The sequence below is a fragment of the Octopus bimaculoides genome, chromosome 22, assembly GCF_046866305.1.
Source record: "Octopus bimaculoides isolate indiv1 chromosome 22, ASM4686630v1, whole genome shotgun sequence".
Taxonomy (NCBI): Eukaryota; Metazoa; Mollusca; class Cephalopoda; order Octopoda; family Octopodidae; genus Octopus; species Octopus bimaculoides.
The window spans coordinates 12,162,555-12,183,705 of NC_142949.1; the positions used below are offsets into that span (position 1 = coordinate 12,162,555).

Below are 21,151 nucleotides of genomic sequence, written 5' to 3' on the forward strand. Positions count from 1 at the left end.
CAACCAATTTACTGTGTATGCTGGGTGCTTTTATTGTGTCACTGGCACAAGTGCTCCTACATGGCACCAGCACAAATTCTTTCTAGGTGGCATTTCTTCACCAGAAGATGAAGCCTCATATATAATATATATGTGTGTTTGTGTGTGTGTGTGTGTGTGTGTGTGTGTGTGTGTGTGTGTGTGTGTGTGCATGTATAAAATCATAAAGTCAGGAGGTATGAGTGGTGAATAAATATTTATTTAGCCACGTGGCTTACATAGGATTACAGCCGTTTTGCAACCTTCTCCATGTATAATTTAATTTCATCATGGAAGACATTATGCCTCCATGTTTGCATTAATAAGTATTCACAGCACAATTCTCTGAATCCATATATTATTCTACTTATCTGCTTGTATGTATGTATGTATGTATGTATGTGTGTGTGTGTGTGTGTATGTATGTATGTGTGTGTGTATGTATGTGTATATGTATGTGTGTATATATATGTATGCATGTATGTATGTGTGTATGTATGTGTGTATATATGTATGTATGCATGTAAGCATGTATGCATGCATGTATGTATATATGTATGTATGTGTGTATGTATGCATGTGTGTATGTATATATATATATGTATGTAGGTATGTATGTATGTATGTGTGTATGCATGTATATATGCATGCATGTATGTATGCATGTATGTATGTATGTATGTGTATGTATATATGTATGCGTGTATATATGTATGTCTATATGCATGCATGTACGTATACATACTATGCATACGTATATATGCATACGTATGTATGTCTATGTATGCATGCATCTATGCATATATGCCTATGTACGTATGTCTATGTATGCATACGTATGCATATATATTTCTTTACGTAAGTGTATTTGTGTGCAAGGCATTTTCCTTTTTTGCCTTGATCGATTTTTGTTTCATCCTTTAAGAGATCGATAAATTTTGTTAGACGGTACTGGGGTGGAGTTGGGGGTGATATATGATTGAATACAAACCCTTGAAGGCGACCCCCCCCCCCCCCCCCAGTACGATAACAGTCTAAGAACCCGAAGCCAATAAATGAATTGAAGAGGGGGGAAATATCGAAAATGAACAAATGCTGAAATAGAGGGAGAGAGAGAGAGAGAGAGAGAGAGAGAGAGAGAGAGAGAGAGAGAGAGAGAGAGAGAGAGAGAGAGAGAGAGAGAGAGAGAGAGATAGAGAGAGAGAGAGGAGGCAGACATACATACAGACAGACATACATACAGACAGACAGACAGACAGATAGAAAGAGAGAGAGAGACGGAGAGAGAAAGGTAAAGTGAAAGTGTATTTGTGCATGTGTGCGTGACTCCATTTATAATCGACCTACTCAACAAGCACTGCTAAAAGATAAATATTTAATAAAGCTTGTTTATTTTATGTTGATTTATGGAGATATTTTAGACAGCTTTAGTTTAACCTTTCAGTCGTGTAATCTTTATAAACGTAGAATTAAAAATTATATGATTTCTCTGTCGGATTCCCGACTGAATTAAAAACATTATTGCAAAAGTGAAATGACTCTATTTATAGTTTTTAATTTATTTTTTTCATAACACAAACGTCCACATACTTTTTGTAAGCCTACCCATATATATTCTTGTATATTTATTTAGCGATTCTTCCATCACTACTTTGGTAATTATGCAGAAGTTGAAGTGTATGCTTTACTGATAAGGCCATAATAAAACCGAAACATGTGCAGAGTTTTTATCCGTGTTTACTGAAATGATTAAACCAATATTAGTGGATTGTGGATATTGTTCTGTCGTCACTGCATAACATTTGGCTCCTAGGTTGTTCTCGGCATTATGTATTCATGCTATCTAAAAACATGTAGCCTAATGGTTATTGGTAGACTGAAGTAACATGGAATAAAGTGTGTCGTTTAATGACTCCTTGTGAAGCTTGTTCTAGGAACATTAGCCCAACGCCCTAAGCATGAAGTCACGTGCCTTTACACACACACACACACACACATACACACACACACATACATGTAAAATGAACTAAAGCTTCTTCAATCGCTATTCTCTTGCCAGTCATATAAACACGTGCAGAAGGGAGATGGCCTGACAATATATGTACAAAAACACTTCAAAATTAAGTTAATCATTGCGATTTGATCGGTCGAACCTTTCCAAATGCAAGTTATAAAATGACACATGTACACTTATTCAATTGTTGGACATGCACACAAACAGACACTGACTATAGCTGGATATGTTTCCTAATCAACTACGCATCGATAATTATAAATTCATCGGTCTAATGTAGAATACGTCTCCTTACATAAATGATTCGAGGAAGTGTTATCTATGTATCTCAGAGAAGCATAACATCATATTACAGTATTTTGCAGTTTTTTAACAAGCTATGAAGACATTTTCATTAATATAAGTTGAAGAATTTCTGATTGGTTAAAAAAGCTTATTTTCTTCTTAATACATTGCCGATATCCTGAAAGATGGCCACATTAAAAAGCTTTCAGTTTTCATCAACACTCAGCCATTTAAATTACTATTTTTAATAGCCTTCTTTTTTGCACTTGATTTCATTTAACACATGTTATTAAGGACGTGAATACATCCCGTGATTATGTATGTGAATAGTTAAATATATCACGTGTTCTACATATAATAACCGAATAGATAAATATGTGACACATTTTGTTACCAGCTTCGTTAATAACCCATTAAATCTCGATGACGAGTTTTCGGTGTATCTGTAAATATTTTTGCTTCTGTATTGTCACGCTGCATCCTTCAATCAGTTGAATAATCGGTAACCTATAACTTTGAATAAAGATTCCAGTAGCTTCAGCTTTATGTAGTAAGTCATTTTTTCGTTCGTAGACCCAAACGTTCACCAATTTACACGCACACGTGCATAGAAATACACACACATGCACACACACACATACACACACATACACAAATACGGATTTATGCACAGATAGATAGACAGACAGATGGACGAACCAGCCAGACAGACAGATAGATAGATAGATTGATAGATAGATAGAAAATGGATGTCAGGGTGACCATTTTGACTAATTTATTAATTATTAATTCATTAGCTTCTGTTGTGGCTCATAATCTTTTAGAGTAGCAGTTGTCGGTCTTTTTTACTTTGTAGCGCACGAAAAATTAGTGCACTTTAAAAGCGCAGAGCCGCACTTTGTGAGAAAAGTTTTTAAAAATCTGTTTTAAAGTTTAAAAATTACGTAAAATTTTAAGACAAATATTACTTCGTTTTAATTAATCATAGTATTGCATAACGAAATTTATTTACAGGACATCTTTCAAGGCACTGAAGCATCGTTTTTAAGTTTATCTCTACAGATTTTCTATAAAGTTCAGTTATGTGGAAAGTTTTAGTTTTGGCTCTAAATTTTATACAAAGTCTGTGGAAATACATTTTAAAATGAGAATATCGCACTGCTAACACAAAAGTAAGGCACAATATTGACTTGTAAACCTTTAATATACTTGGTAATATATAATGGTTGCAAAACAAAATACGGTCTCCTTGCTAGGAATTAATACTGTTATGACGTCGTATTTCGTCGTTTCTGCGGGACTGGACCAAACAGTGTACTTCTCTGACTGACATTACTAGCTCTGTCAGTTTATTATTTATCAGTAGTGGACCAGCCCACTTCTCGCCTGGGGGTGTCCGTCACAACAAATACTCAAAGATCAATATGGATTTAAAAATTTTTTTACAAGTACTGAGATCGTTTGTCAATCACATATTTCTCCTGACTCTTTGATTATTTTCTTTTTTTTTTTTGTATTTGAACAGGGGATTTTTCCCTGAAATATCATTTGATAATTAAGCAACTCCTGTAGATTAAACAATATTGATCTTTGCCTGTCTCCTCGCCTTTATTTCTCAAAAGTTTTTCATCGGCTCGTTATATTAAAATATACGGCCCACCTTGTTATCCCTTGTGGTACCCATTTTGAGTAAACTCTAATTTGGAAACATCCAGAAACACACTGGAAAGTTGGGGGAGAAAACACAATGATTACACTGTCGTATTTTATTCTGTGATATTCGGTGAATGACAGAGTGATTCTTGAAGAACAAGACACTAGAACAGATCACTAGATCCGTGGTTCGCGCCTAATTGTTCGAGAGACAACTTCTGTACCAAATGTTTGCTTGACAAGATCTGTTTTTCTCTTTCTCTTCTTTCTCTTACACTTTTTCTAATTTAAACATGGTACAGCCCTGATCGAACAGCGCCACGAGCAAAGTATTTTCACCGTGCTCAACCGGTCCTTTTCCCTCTGGCAGTAGATTACATTATCCAAAATTGTCTTCCTTTTTTATAAGGCTATAACCTAAATTGAGGGAAATGTGGCCGCTATTTCTACCGGATCGAGCAACCACGTGGAACTTCCTTCATCGGCTCGTTTCTTGCGCGGTGTCAAACACGCTGAAGAACTACCATATAACCGAAACTATAATTACAAAGAACAGAGTTTAATATACAATAAACCTTTATAGAAGATCACATCATTCACAGAAACATCAAAAACAAACACTACAACTCTGGTTTAGAGATCTAAAGTAAGTTTTATGCCTGGAAAATATTGTAGTTAAGACGTAAAGAACTTGAAAAGCATTCTGTCTCAGTGATGTTGGAACTTCACAGAAAACTTCTCCAATTACCTCCCCAGTAAACGTTTGTGTTTTACTAGATTCTTAGATGCATGCATGGTGTGTGGTTGAAGTTTGCTTTGCAGCCATGTGGCTTCGGGTTCAGTTCCACCGCACGGCACATTGGGGAAGTGTTTTCTACTATAGCCCTGACTAACCATTCCCTTGTGAGTGAATTTGGTGAACGGAAACTGTGTAGAAGCCTATCATATATCTGTATGTATGTATGTATGCATGCATGCATGCCTGTATGTATGTATGTATGTATGCATGCATGCATGCCTGTATGTATGTTTGTGAGTGTCTGTGCGTTTGTGTTTGCATGACTTGGCCATCGGTGTTGCTTTGTTTACGTCCTCATAGGTTAGCAGTTCGACAAAAAGGACTGATAGAGTAAGTACCAAACATAAGAAGAATAATTACTGAGGTCAGTTTGTTCGACTAAACCCATCAACGCATTACTCCAGCATGGCCGTTGGATGAATCGTATAAGTCTGGCTTCGTCGCATCACACTCTGTTTCACGTTGATTCTGTCCAAGAATTGCGTTACAAGAAAGTACACTTATCTGAGGAATATTAAGCCACTTACACGCTAATTCGGGGCCAGGTAATACAGCTAATTGCACAACTGAATTCTCATCTTCGAAACCGAGGAAAATTCATTTCCAAAGACATAACTTATGCTATTTTCGAATTCGTTTTAACGTTGCATGTTTTCATTAAACTGGAAACAGGTAACATTAAAACGAATTGCAAAGCTTTTCCGTTGCGTTGATTTAGCCGGAGAATCCACTTCACAGCATTTGCTCCTTCATGATAGTTCGATGACAAATATTTGGCAGATATCGAGAACTTAGAAAGCTTACCGAAAATTGAAAGTTACTTTGCTAAATTGAAAACATTTTTTCATTTCAGTGCCTTAAATTAGGGTTAATGGGGTATACAACAGATTTTAACATTTTAGTGCGGTTGTAATGGAGTTAATGAATAATAAACGATAAACAACATTATGTGAGCAGCCTGTTTAATTCACAGAATCAGACTAAATTGAATATAATTTTTCATTGTGTTTATTTAATGAGGAACATAATATATACATTTTTACAACTGTTGAATTAATAACAGCATTTGGGAATTAACAATAAAAGAGCACTTGGTTAATGCAAATATATGCTGAACTGTAATACGAAGACAGTTTGTAATTAATAATGGCTAATTAAGCTAAGCAAGGAAAACAGAGGAGTGAGGTGAGAGACTATCGTTTAGGGGGAAAAAAACTATGAACTGAATAATGTAATCCTGAGATAGCTCTGCTTAAACTTGAATTCGTTCGCCTTTTTATTAGTCAGCTAAAAAGTTCTAGAACCTTCTATAGACTAATTGGCAGGAAGATTTCAGCTCACTAATGCAACTGACTGGCTGAATTGCAATCGCATGAGCTTAATGCCTTTTGTGGCAATCGTAGTCCAAAGATGGGAATTATGAATGCGATGGTTTAAAACATACTGTCTTCTCGCTACAAGACTGTGACGTTAAAGGAGCAAGAATAACATACTGTGAAAGAGGCATAATGGATAATCTGGTACGAATCTGAAACCAAAGAGGCCAGATGGTAGTGTAGCTATATTAGTGCAGCTGCATTAATTTTTTTGTTTCCCAGTATAGAATATAATTTCATGAAAATAATGCAACATTAATTAGAACTTTTAACTCTATTAGGGTGGGTGAGTTATCAGTGACAGACGAATATCTTTTAATTCCTCAAATCAATATTTTTCATCATGTTTGACTAAATTTGTCATGTTTGTATTCAATGTAAATATCACTGGTTCGGAAGGGGTGACCGTGAATTTACCCGTGAATAAACAGATTAAATGTGTTAGATACTGACTGAAGTACTTTCACTGGTGATATAGTAAGATAAAATCGTGTTACTAAATCACCTAAATGCAACATAAATTAAATTCAGAAGGCTTAGATACAATAGAAGACAGAATTTCGAAAGAGATATCCTATACGTCAATGTTTCTCAGCCAATTTTCCCCCAAGCACCTCTATAACCTTCCAAAGAAATATATGCCCCACTGATTGTTGGAAAAAAAAAGTATAAGTGTAGTATGTTTGGTCTGAAAAAAGATTTTCACAATTCCATGTGAAAAAAAAACAAAAACACTTGGATCTCAAACTCTGCCACAATTTTCTCAGGTCTCACTGGTGGGGTGTATGCCCTACGTAGGGAATTACTGCTATACTTCATGGAGAAAGGATAAGAAATTATGGTGAGCTAAAATGTAAAAATGTTTTTAAAAATCGAAATTTCTGGGGGAAAATTTTGAAGTTTGTAATTATCCTTGAATGAAACACAAGAATTTCCGAATGAAACACCCGAATCTCCGAATGAAACACAAGAATCTTTGAATGAAACACAAGAATCTTTGAATGAAACACAAGAATCCTTGAATGAAACACGAATCTTTGAATGAAACACAAGAACCTTTGAATAAAACAAGAATCTTTGAATGAAACACAAGAATCTTTGAATGAAACACAAGAATCTTTGAATGAAACACAAGAATCCTTGAATGAAACACAAGAATCCTTGAATGAAACACAAGAATACTAAGAAACAAAAATGGATAAAAGTTCCCTTTTCATTTCCTAGGAAGAACGGAACATCTATAGATCTTTTCCCATTGGGAATACTTTCTCCTTAGTGAAGATGTTACCAAGACCGGATTATTACCATTAATCACAATTCCAGTAACACACAAGTGAACAGCTTATCTTTCTGCTTTTGAAAACCCTGACTTACAGACACACAAAAATCTTTCTAGTTTTCTTGAATAAAGTCACAAATTATATTGGGGTCATAGTTCACTCGATCTTTATTGATTCTGTTTGATTTCTTTGAGATCAAACTTCAGTTTTTGAAAAGGAGGAAATTTATCAGCGTTTGAATTGTCTTTCACTTCCCATGTTGGTTCGTGGTTTCCTGAAGCCTTGTCGATATGAAAGGTAAGGCTGACGTCAACGAGATTTAAGCGCGAAACACTGTTTCAAACTTAAAGACCAAAGATCAAAGACCATACTGAAAGACCAAAGAACCCCAGGTCCTTGCTGATCCAGCAGACGTGTAATCTAAGACACTCCATCTTTGACCATCCTATCAATGTCTGTGTTATCTTATGTGTGTCCTTTTATCTTTAAGTGCGATTTGAAGAGGACATTTGGCTGCTATTTTAAACAGTGAATTGGTGAACTCGTTAGAACATTGGATATAATTATTGGCCATGTTTATTTCTGTTCTGAGTTCAAATCCCGCCAAGGCTTACTCTTAAATTCCTCCTGTCAGGGTCTACAAAAACATACCTGTGCTGTAGACAATTCTTTCTTCTTCCCTACCCCTTCTCATTCTGCTCCCCATCTTCTTCTTCTTCTTCTTCTTCTTCTTCTTCTTCTTCTTCTTCTTCTTCTTCTTCTTCTTCTTCTCCTCCTCCTCCTCCTCCTCCTCCTCCACCTTCTCTCTTCTTCCTTACCTATCATTTTTTCTTCTACTTTCCTCCCCTCTTTTCCCTCCCATTTTCTCTTTCTTCTTCCTTTTCTTTTTCTCTCCTCCTCCTTCTCATCCCCTTCTCTCCTTCTCTCTTTCTCTTTTTCTCTCTCTCTCTCTCCACACACACAGACGTTTCAAAACTAAACAGACACCCCATCCCATAATAGTGCTGTACCTGTGTGACCACCACCCATTAGTTCAATACCCAAACCGGTTACACATTAAATCATTAGAACCTGCACAACGCTTGTCTGCGAAATACTCAACCAACCATTACTTAGAACCATCAAACGGCATTATTTTGTTTCTCGAAACGAATCTTTCAAAATACGATGGAGTCTATTTACTTTCGACACGTATGTCTATAAATGATAGCAAACATTACGTTCCTCTTAACAAACAACATCACCACTGAGAAATAAAATTGTGTTTTTGTTGGGGTTTTGGTGCCAATAAAATTAATTAATTTGGGTTTTTAATTCTAAGTGTTCCCCGGTGCTATTTAGCGGAACTGTTTCTATAAACACTTACCATATTTGATATCGAATATGGAATATCAGGCTTTAGACAGAGACGTGCTCACCTACTGTTTTTTCTCATTAAACCAGATTACATAACTTCTAGGTGTTCAGAAAGAGAGGGGGGAGGTATGTGTATTCTCGTGTGTGTGTGTGTGTGTGTGTGTATCTGCGAGTGGTTGTGTGTATGTGTGTGTATACTGATGCGTATGTGACTGTGTGTGTGTATGTTTGTGTATTCTTGAGTGTTTATATGTGTGTTTGTGTGTGTGTGTGTATGTGTGCGTGTGTGAGTGTATGCGAGTGATTGTGTGTATGAGTGTGTGCGCGCGCACGTTTGTGTATGTGAATGTGTGCGTATGTCTGTGTGTCTGTGAGTGTTTTTATATGTAGGTGCGTATCTGTGTGCGTGTGTGTATGCGTGTGTGTCTGTGTCTGTGTGTGTGTGTGTGTGTGTGTGTGTGTGTGTGTGTGTGTATTTATGTATATGTATCTCTGAGTGTGTAATGTATATATATATATATATGAAGTTTGACCTTAGTCCATTCTTGCATGCAACTGGAACATCACATCAACTATATTGCAGTGCAGTGGTCACTTATGTGTAAACTACTAGCAGACAGTGGCACAACATGGGCAAAGCCCACAGGGGACACAAGAGCCACGATGATGACAGGGGTCGCCGAAGCAATTACTCAGAACAGACAACTTTTTGGGGGATGCAAAGTTTGAAAAGAGAAAAAAAAGTAATGAAACAATAATAATCGTTGTCCATCGTTGTCAGCGAGGACCAAGGACATCCCATTGGAGAAGACGGGGCACGATGTGTCCGGCTGTGGTCAATCACTCCAATGTATGCTTGGAAAGCCCTGTCACAGGTTGGGCACGAGTGGCGGCAGGGACTGATGGCAAAAGAGTTATTACTGCACACTTGCACAGTTCGCATTTTCTTTGTGCTCCTGCAATCCTGTTCTGTTCGCGGGACGTGGCATCACTGCTGGTACAGCGTCGCCTGGCAGAGTAAGTTGTCTTGTGATTGTGTTTCCCAGGTATTGGTGTTGATCTCGAAGCTCTTCAATGCCGCTTTCCGCATGTCCTTGAAGTACCACATTCGCCATCTTCCATCAAAATACCTGTCTTTATCCAAGCGATGGAAAGCCATGCTAAACCACTTCTAGCAGAACTTTGAGAAGCATTGATCCTTGGTTAATGTCAACCTATTCGTTTACAGGATTATTTTTAGAAAAGCATGAACTTCACAACTTCCCACTATCTCTTTCTAAAATATATGTGCAGCCATGATACAGGCGCAAGTACATTATAGGCGCAAGTACATTATAGGCGCAAGTACTGTATAGGCGCAGACGTGGTTGTGTTGTTACGAAGATTGTTTTACAACCCTGTGGTTTCAAGTTCAGTCCTTCTGCATGGCACCTTGGGCAAGTAAGTGCCTCCTACTACAATTCAAACCAAAGCCTTGTGTCTGAATATGGTAAATGGAAACTGTGTAGAAGCCTGTCGTGTGAGCATGTGTGTGCGTGTCTTTGCGTCTGTGTTTATTCTTCACCACTGCTTGACAACTGGTGTTGCTGTGTCTATACTACTGCAACTTAGTGATTCAGCAAAAGGAATTGATAGAATAAGCACCAGACTTTAACAGACGGATGGATGAATAGATAGATAGATAGACAGACATTCAGGATAGACAGACAGACAGACAGACAGACAGACAGACAGATAGATAGATAGATAGATAGATAGATAGATATGCAATATTTTTCTGATGCTGAAAAGACCAGAAAGTGGTTTTCAGAATTTCACTTAACCTCTCGTAAGTACTCATGACTGATCGATTAATATTTTATCCACCTTGTTTTGCATCTCTGTGCTTATATGTGGATATACATACATACATGTGTGTGTGTATGTGTGCGTATGTGTGTGAGTATCATTTGGAGTATATATATATATATATATATATATATATATATATATATATATATTTTATAGTACCAGCATTGCTAGAAACAAGAGTCAAAAATGACTCACTTAGCCGCAAAAAGCAGTATCTTAATATGATCATGTCATATAAATGCAAATTTAATGTACAAATTTGTAATCCAATTATTGAGTATTAATTGAAACGGCTGTAAGAAGCGAAGATGATCAATTTATTAATAATAAATAATTCTTAACTTCCTTACCTCCATTTTCTTTTCTTCTTTGAACTATATGTATGTGTGTGTATATATATATATATATACCTCTTTGTATGTGCATATTTGTATGTACATATATCTTTTATCAGGTGTCTTGAATTTGTTTCAGTCATTAGACTGTGGCCATGCTGAAGGCACCACCTTAAAGGTTCAAATCGACCCCAATCGTGAAGCAGTGGTGGGGGACAAAAACACACACACGAACACACAAACACACATAGGTATATATATATATATATATATATATATATATATATGCCGGACTAGGAAATAATTGGTCGATCTATGGAATAGCTGATGTCTGACCAAAGTAAAATGCTGGATAGCTGGTGGCTAACTAAATAATGGGTGGGTGGATGGGACAAACAGAGTGCTAGTGTATTGAGAGAGAAGTTAGGCATAAGAGGAATTAGATGCAGTGTGCAAGAGAGAAAACTGCTCTGGTTTGGTCAGGTGATGCGGATGGATGCTGGCAGCTTCATAAAGAAGTGCCGATCTCTCAAAGTAGATGGAACACGTAGAAGAGGGAGACCCAGGAAGATGTGGGTCGAAGTACTCAAGGACGACTTCAGGACGCTGGACATTTCAGACAAGATGACAAAGGACCAAAATACCTGGTGCCTTGCTGTACTCAAGAGGACCCGTCCTCCACAGCAGAAGTGTTAAAGGCCTCTTCCACCCCACCTGGTAAAGGGGATTGGCCTGCAAGAGTCCTGTGTCGGTGCCATGTAAAAAGCACTCGTGCCAGTGCCATATAGAAGGCCTTGTATAGTGCCAGGTAGAAGTGCCCAGCACACTCTGTAAAGTGGTTGGCTTTAGGAAAGGCATCCAGCGGTAGAAACCATGTTAAATCAGACTGGAACCTGGTGCAGCTTCCAACTTTGCCGGCTCTGGTCAAACCATCCAACCCATGCCAGCATGAACAACAGGCATTAAATGAGGAAGTGGAGGAGGTCTGATCAAAGAAAGAACAAATATTGGATCGCTGGTACCTGACTAAATAACTTCTGAGAAGCAAATCGCATTTACAATATTTGGCTTGGTTTGTGTTCGCTGCTTTTTCGTCCAGACAAACGCCATCAGAGGCAACTCCGCCTTTCATTTCAGCCCACCTCTTTCTTAGAAATCAATAAAAGAAGGAATCAATTATATATTGGAATTGATTTAGTACACTGTTCTCTCCTACGTGAATAACTGAGTTTCTTCATAAAGGGAAAAGAATTCAGAATATTATCGACTGCCTTGAAGTGATTGGAAACCAAAAAAAGAAAACAACTATTATTTGATAATAATGTTTCTTCTACTTATCTATTTCATGTTTTTTTTTGTGTGTGTGTTTTACATAATTCCTTTTGTTTTATATATCTGTTCCCTATTTCTCCTTCAACCAATCATCTCTCTCAATAAAAGAGAAAAAAATTCGTCATTTCTACTTCATTACTCTAGCATATCTCTCTCTTGACTACACCTGTCCGCCTTTCCTGTCGTTACCTATCTCAAAACCACATCAGTTCCAAAGACAATTTCCTTATTTCATCTTCTTCCATGGTGCCATACTTCCTTCCCAGTTTGTTCGTTTATTATTTTGTTTCTCCCCCCCCCCACCACCACCACCATTTTCTTTTAATTGAAACAGACGTTATCATTACAACCTTACTTTTATGCACTCACTCAATTCTACTGGAATATCAATCAATTTAGTTATCCACGAAATGATCAGAAAGACGAAAGGAAGCCCTTTCGTTCGAAAATGATGGATGCCAGAAAATATTACACATCTTTCATGGTTGGAAAAATTCACTGATTTCTTCATGAAAGCAGCCTTAATTTTCTCTTCTTTTTCCTTAAACTGACATCGTTAGAATTTACCATAAATTCCATTTCTAGATTGGAATGATGTTTCATTATTTATTTATTTATTCATTTCTTTATTTTAAACTTTTATTTCATTTATTTTTATCTATTATTCTTCTTTTTATTTCTATTTGTTGGTCATCGTTTCATTTCGTTTTATACACAGTAGTTTTTGGCAGAGCTCAGAATTTCAATGGTTGTTGTTTTTTCTTTTCAGCGAATGTCACTTGATAGACTGCACACACACACACACACACGTACACAAACACAAACACATATATACGCACGCACAACACTTGCGCAAACACACACATATATACACACGTGCACTAAGACAAACGCATACACGCGCAAGCACACACACACACACACATACACACACATACGCACACATACACATACATACACACACACACACACGTCTGTGTGGAAAGAAGAAAGGAGACAAAAGAAGCAATTGAGTTTGCGGCAATCATTGTTCCGACATGCTGCAAAACCACCACAAGAAGCGTTGATATATTTATCATGAAATATTTTTACATCAAACATTCAAATTCACAATTCCATGCCGTTTGTTTGCAAAACTTAAAAATCGAACATCAAATACATTAAAATCAATAACACATCGATATTTTTTCTTTTTTTTTTTTACTTTTATTTTGTTTATCGACAAACTATCTCTTGACAAAAATCCCATATTTCATGTTTCGATCCTATGCTTTGACAGTGGCAGCAAATTTATTTCTTTGGTAGATTGTGCCCAATGGTTGAATCGACTATATAAATAGTAATGGTAATAATAATAATAATAATAATAATAATAATAATAATAATAATAATAATACTCCGTACGGAATTACATGGTCAGTTCCACCGTGGAACCAACAAATCAAAATACCAGGGAGCATCATGGCGGTGGCTCCAGAAGGGTGACTTAAAAAAGAATACTGAGAGCCTAATCATCGCAGCCCAGGCCCTGTGTGGTTTTGGGAAACTTTTCTACAATATACTCAAACCCTCTGGCATTTCTCCTCCCTAGTGTCTTTACAAACTGTTTCAGGCAATAGGACATTACACCTCCATGTAATGTCCTATTGCGTCCTTTGCACATAATGCTTGGACTGACGAAACAGAAATACTCAAAGATGTCAACTTCACTGGATGAACCGGAACTGCCTGCCTGGAATGCTCTCAATTGGATCTGTGAGAATTTCTTGGGCAACAAGAAAGCAATGGACTACAAGGATGGCATCAAGAACCTTCTGGAATGTGACTCAGCAAAAGGTTGTTGCATGTCACTGAGAGTTCACTTCTTGGACTCCCCATCTCGATTTCTTTGCAGATAACCTTGGAGCAGTGTCTGATGAACATGGTAAAATATTTCTCCAGGACATTAGTGCTATGCAGAAACGGTACCAAGGCTTCTGGAATGACAATATACTGGCTGATAACTGCTGGACACTTTACCTTGATTAACCAGATCAGGAAATCCAAATCACAATGTTTCTAACTCTGTTGTTCTAACTTTGTTTTGTCTGACCCATTTTTTGTAGAATGGTAGTGATGATTTTTTTAACTCAATAAACTCATTTACTTTCTAAAAATGATATGTCCTTATTAATTATGTTAATGATTTCATATATACAATTATGTAAATATTTGCATGTATATACTGAAAAAAAACTGATACGTGCTGCATACAAATGGAGGGAAATTTTGAAATCAGCATGAAGAATTAGTCTAAAAAAGTTGGTTTGTCTGTCCTTGTTTGTCCCCTCTGTGTGTAACCCCTTGTGGGCAGTAAAGAAATAAGAAACGTTAACACGCTGGGCGAAATGCTTAGCAGTATATCGTCTGCCGCTACGTCCTGAGTTCAAATTCCGCCGAGGTCGACTTTGCCTTTCATCCTTTCGGGGTCGATAAATTAAATACCAGTTGAACAGTGAGATCGATATAATCGACTTAATCCGTTTGTCTGTCCTTGTTTGTCCCCTCTGTGTGTAACCCCTTGTGAGCAGTAAAGGAATAAGAAACGTTAGCACGCCGGGCGAAACGCTTAGTGGTATTTCGTCTGTCTTTATGTTCTGAGTTCAAATTCCACCGAGGTCGACTTTGTCATTCATCCTTTCGGGGTTGAAAAATTAAGTACCAGTTGCATACTGGGGTCAATCTAATCGACTGTCCCACTCTCTAAAAATTTCGAGCCTTGTGCTTAGAGTAGAAAAGAATACCATTGTTTGCTTGGAGTAATGCAACAAATCGTTTTTTTCTCACCAATCATCGCTGGTGCTCCATCTGTGGTCACTCCAGTAAGCTTTCATAAATTACGATTCATTTCGGTAAACCATTTTATCTTGCTTTTCAAAATATCTGCTCCAGTGCTTGTGTGTTTCATAGGAATCAACTGTACAAATTCTTCCACAATATCAAATTCTGGTGTTATATCTCTCATAAACACTGCAAGTTGACAAGTATTCTTCATATCTGTGGTTTCATCGATAGCAATGGAATAATACTCTAGATGTTTTAAAACGTTCTTCAAGCCACTTCTGACATTTGCTGCTAGTTCTCCAATTCGTCTTGTTACTGTTCTTGCCGATAAGCTGATCACGGAAAATAACTCCATTTTTTTTTCTGGACAAACAACATCTTCTGTCTTCAATAATAATCGTTTGAAGAACTTTCCATCACTAAAAGGTTTCATATTTTCTGATATTAGTTTCGACACCTCGTAACTAGCACGAGTGTTTCGTTCATTCTCTTCAACTTTTCTAACGAAAAAAGATGACTGCTTGGTTAAATTATTTCTCAGCCGTGCAACTTCGTCTTCTCCCAGTAAAACTGCTGTAATGATTATGGCGAGTTTCATGGTATCTTTTAATATTTGAAACTTTTTTGACGGAAATGTTTTCTTGGCAAATTAAGCAAACACATTTTCCGAAGTGCTCAATGAAAAATAGTTAAGTGTCCACTCATCGTTAAAATTTCGGCACTCAAACTCCACTTTTCTTTTCTTAATTTCCATGGGCCTTTTTTTGTTTTTTTTTAGATAAAAAAGACTTCTTGATAGGAAAGAGAAAAAAAGAATAGATATTGGTATGGAGAAATAAGAAACATCATAACAAATGTAAATATAAATAAAGTAATATGATAAAATATGATAATTGTAAATAACTTGTGATAAAACCAGGTTTCTAGCGATGTCGTTAAATCAGGGTTGCAATTTTTTAAACAAATTTTGGCCTGATTCTAGAAATATTTAACACAGTTTATTACAAATAATTAAATAAACATTATTATCGAATTCAGATACTTACTGCACGGTTGTTTTACCACCAGACAACAAATTCAAACGAATAATTCTGAGAAGGGAAGGTACGAAATAACTTTTCCAGTGACCGCTTAACCTGGAAGTGAACTATTCCATACTAATTAGATAATTGGTGTCCAGGTATTAAGCTGGCAGGCCGGACGAAAATCCCTCGTGGGCCGTGGGTTGCCGACCCTTGCTCTAAAGTATAAAGCAGTAATGTATTTATAAGTAGTTAAGTATATGTCTGGTCATAAAGTGACCAATGGTTTCGCATCCATAAGATCTTAATGGATGAGGGCATATCTCACGTAATACCATCCACCATTAGGGACCGACGAGACATCCATAGGGCTAAGCGCCTTATGGATGTTAAACCATTGGTCGCTTTATGACCAGGCGTATACTTAACTACTTATATATAATTGTTAAAGAGGACCACAAACGTTAGGGCAAAGCAAACATCTCAAGTCATTCACATTATTATTATTATCGGAAAAAATTCAGTCTTACAGTTTATCCCAGAGAATGGGATATTCCGACATCAGGGACAAATAGGGAAAATGAGAAGGGCATAGCTTAATGAAATGATGACATAGAGGAGCCCTAGTAATCCGTTACAGAACTTACCTAGTGCACCTAATCGTATAGATCACCTGTGAACTAAACCATCATACTTTGTAACTGCTTATATATATATATATATATATATATATATATAAAGAAGTTTTTATATAAATTTGGCACTACAACAGTTTCGCATAATATGTAACAGATTCATTTTGGGAATATTTCATGTTTCACCGGAAAACAGCTACACAACACTTTAACTTTTATTAACATTCATTTTATGTTCTTCTACAATACACCCTTTTTCTTTAAACCAGCCTTTATGAGTGCTTTCAGGAATTTTTCATTCGTGGTACCTTTCTCACTCAAAGAAAATTAACTCAGGATTGAAAGTTTTTTTCCGATTTAGGAATTTCCCATAAAGGATTATGAAAGGTACCTATTTGCAGTAAACAGAGTTAAATATTTTGGCAGCGGAAACAGTGCAGCACCAGTGACAGGATGTGAATGGCAGACAAGGCATTACAACTGAGGATCCAATACTAACATTGACTTTGACACTTTCGACAATCTTTCAGGGACAAAACAATAGTAAAGCGACAAGGAAATAACCACAGCATATTTATCTCTTTATTTTGTGATTGAGATTCAATTTAACTTCTTTTCAAGAGAATATATTGAAAGAATTCATTTTAATATTACTCTGGTGTCTACAGATTGTTACTCTTGACGGAAACATTATTCTTATTTTCATTCAATGAAATTAAGAAGTTAGTAATGAAAGTAAGTTAGCCAAAGGACAGTATTAGTCCAATGTATTGAACTTGATAGAATAATGTAGTACTATTATCATTATTATTAAATCAATAAATTTCCGCTCCTAAGGGAAACTTGGTAAGTTCTGTTACGTTGATAAATTAATAGATGCTTGCTATTAAACTTTGTTATTTTCTAATGTTGTTCTCAGCTGTTCTGAAATTTCTCTCCAGCCGGAGTCTATCACATATAATTTTAAATGTTGTCTAAGGAATCGTCTATTAAGTGATTTATTTTTCTGTCAGATCAGTTAATGAAACATTGTCGAATGGCTTCTCATTCTGCACAGACACACACACAGATGGACATGCACACACACACACATATAAGGAAACTCTATCCAAACACCCCTTTCTCTTCTCCCCTCACCACCACCACCACAAACGCTAATTATATAAAATTCTCCAAGCAACCAGTTCCATCTTTGTCCTTTCTACTATCCGGAAAGAATTTGCATCACAATTAGCATCCATTCTCACCTAAATTTTCAATATTTCTCTCATAAGGTAGCAAGCTGGGCGAAATGCTTAGCAGTATATTTCGTCCGTCTTTACGATCTAAGTTCAAATTCCACCTAGGTCAGCTTTGTTTTTCAGCCTTTCATCAGGATCGATAAAATAAGTATCAGTTAAACACTGGAGCAGGAGAGGGCTGATGTAATCGACTTGTCCCCTCCCTTCAAGCTGCTATCCTCACACCAAAATTCAAAATGTTCGTGCGCCGTGTTAAAATAATGTTTGTTTTTTAAAAATATATTTTGGTGGTGTGTTTGTTCATGCAGTTTATGTCATGTTCAATGGTGACTCAGTGTGTTCATTGGAAACGCGCTTTGTTTCAACAAGACAATGCAAAGCCACAAACCACCAGAAAGACCAGCAACAAGATTGAAGAATTGGACGGTGTGGAAGTTCTGCCACATCCACCCTGCAGTCCAGACGTTGCTACGGTCACTTCTGATCAGTGCAGCACTTTATGAAAGGTCACCGATTTGAGTCATTCGATAAAGTTGAAGAAGCCTGTCAAGAATTTTTCAATTCAAAGCTGAAGGATTGGTATTTTGACCAAATCTGAAAGCTTGCAGATCGTTGGGAAAAGGTCGCGGAAAATTATGGTCCTTATTTTGAAGAAAAGTTGTTGTTTTGGACTAAATTCTTGCATAAAAATCATTATTTTAACACGGCGCACGAACTTTTTCCTCAACCTAGTATGTCCCTCTCTCTCTCTCTCCCCTCTTTCCCCATCTCTTTTTTCTCCCTCTCTCTCCCCATCTCCCTCCCTCTCTTTCTCTCTCTCTCTACTCTCTCCCTCACTCTCTCTCTCTCTCTCCCTTTACTGATCAGCGAAACAGTTTCTACACAGATCAAATGCAGACATTCTTCTCTGCGTCCATACATTAAACGGTCTCTTGAGTTTGAGAACTGAAGCAAAATCTATGCAATGGTCATAGTGCCAGCACAAGCTGTTCCCCCATTAAACTGCACATTCATAGATCCATTTCCCTTGCATTCGAAATTTCTCCTCAGTCAACCCCATTGTAGCCTTAACGGAGGAAACTTACTCTGACAACTCCAGCGTAAACCAGGGTTCTCTTATATGTCCTCTACTCTTTTATATGTGATTTTATGAGCGACAGGATGTTATTTCTAACTACATACAATCCTATGAGGTACGATATTATTATTATTATTATTATTATTATTATTATTATTATTATTATTACCTCCGCCTTAGTGAAGGCGGAGGTATTGTTTTCAGCTTCGTTTGTTTGTTTGTCCATGGGCAAGATATCTCAAGAACCGCTGGATGGATTCGAATGAAACTTTTAGGGATGTTTGGCCTCGTGACTGGCACGAGCCGATTAGATTTTGGGATCGATCTGGATTATTTTCCTGTTTTTTTAACTTAATTTTTGAGAGTGGTCGGGTTCATTTTTAGTATTGTCGTTTGTGAGAGCAGTCAAGTTTATTTCAGATATTCTCATTTTAAAAATCATCTCTGGCTAATCGTTGAGAGGACATTGGTGTTGCCTTGGCAGAGGTTTGCGCTCTCTGAATGATCTTGTTGTTATTATTATTATTATTATTATTATTATTATTATTATTATTAAGGTCGTGAACTGACAGAATCGTTAGAACGATGGACAAAATGCTTAGCGGTGTTTCGTCTGCCGTTACACTCTGAGTTCAGATTCTGCCGAGGTCGACTTTGCCTTTCATCCTTTCGGGGTCGATTAAATAAGTACCAGTTACGCACTGGGGTTGATGTAATCGACTTAATCCCCTCCTCCAAGCTGCCCTTGTGGCAAAAATTTGAAATAATAATAATAATAATAATAATAATAATAATAATTATTATTATTATTATTATTATTATTATTATTATTATTATTATTATTATTATTATTATTATTACTATTATTATTATTATTATTATTATTATTATTATTATTGTTATTATCAGTTTGTCCATCGTTGTTGACGATTGCCAAGGACCTCACAATGGAGAAAGGATAGGGCACTGTGTGTCTGGCTGTAGCCAGTCACTCTGATGCATGCTCGGAAGGCTTCACCGTAGGTCAGGCGCTGATGGTCAGTAGGGGCTGCTCTACGTGATTGTACCTCTAACCACACAACCCTATGCATATAATCATATTACATTTAACAACATCTTAGCTGCCATGTTCAATATTTTCCTTTAAACCCACTCGTGGGAATTGGCTTCTTAAGTCTACTACTTCAATTTGACTTTCGTTGATCATATTTTGCTTGTCCTTGATATTCTCTTTAGGTTTTTCAAGTATTTGTTCCCGTATATCCCTTGTGTTTATCCCCCATACATCCCTTATGTTCTGTACATATCTTTTGCATTTCCAGGGCGATCACTGTCGTCTCAACAGCTTTCCACTTGCTCCATTTCCTTTATGACAACACTCCTGGACTGCATGAATAATGTTCTGCTGTACTTTAGAATGACAAATGTACAACTGCGTAGAAGATGGATCTGCGGTCAGATCTGGCAAACAACCCTTTGTAATTCTGAGTAACTCTTCTATGGATACTGTGTGCATTTATCCTATCAGTAGTAATTAGATTTTTATCATTACTGCAGATGATGTGAATATTACTGCACAGTTATACACACGTGTTTCAGGAATTTTCAGCCAACACTATGATTGCTTGTGAATACGTCCATCAATTGCTCTTGTGGATTCTCTGTTGAGGCCAATTTTTCTTTTCTATTCAGTATAATAGATACTGGATTCTGTAGAGGACCTTTTAACTGCTTTCAAACCATATTTGTAGATTGCAGTTATTGTAAATAGCATTCATATGTCCCAAACAGTTGGTGACTATTTTCATTTAGTTTAATTGCAATTCCACATGACACCAGCTGTACAGAACACAATTTTTGTGTGTCAGCATGGATCACATTCATTCCTGATGACACATCACATCTGCTACAGCTCAAATAATTAATATGCATGTTGGCTCATTAGTAGCTGATTCCTGTTGAAATGTCACATTTACTGGAGCTCAGATGATTCCCTAGCACATTGGTTTGCATATTGCTGATTCCTATTAATATGTTACATCTGCATAGCCTA

General features: G+C 36.8%; 1 protein-coding gene across 10 annotated transcripts in view; it reads right to left on the bottom strand.

Annotated features, from left to right (window-relative positions):
• Positions 1-13,489: 13,489 nt before the first annotated feature.
• LOC106872982 (general transcription factor II-I repeat domain-containing protein 2-like) overlaps positions 13,490-21,151 on the bottom strand; it is a 113,378-nt gene continuing 105,716 nt past the window's right edge. For 4 of the 10 annotated variants that reach the window (XR_016237939.1, XR_016237938.1, XR_001409823.3 and 1 more), the window contains 2 exons: positions 16,169-16,362; positions 13,490-13,627 (listed from right to left, as the gene is read on the bottom strand). Coding sequence is in view for 4 of the 10 variants with exons in the window: in XM_089339722.1 (XP_089195848.1) it covers positions 15,169-15,720 (552 nt within the window). In the remaining 6 variants the exon portion in view is untranslated. Of the gene's footprint in view, positions 13,628-14,392; positions 15,914-16,168; positions 16,363-21,151 lie in introns of those variants that run through there. The other 6 variants (XR_001409822.3, XM_089339724.1, XM_089339723.1 and 3 more) reach the window with 2 other exon arrangements.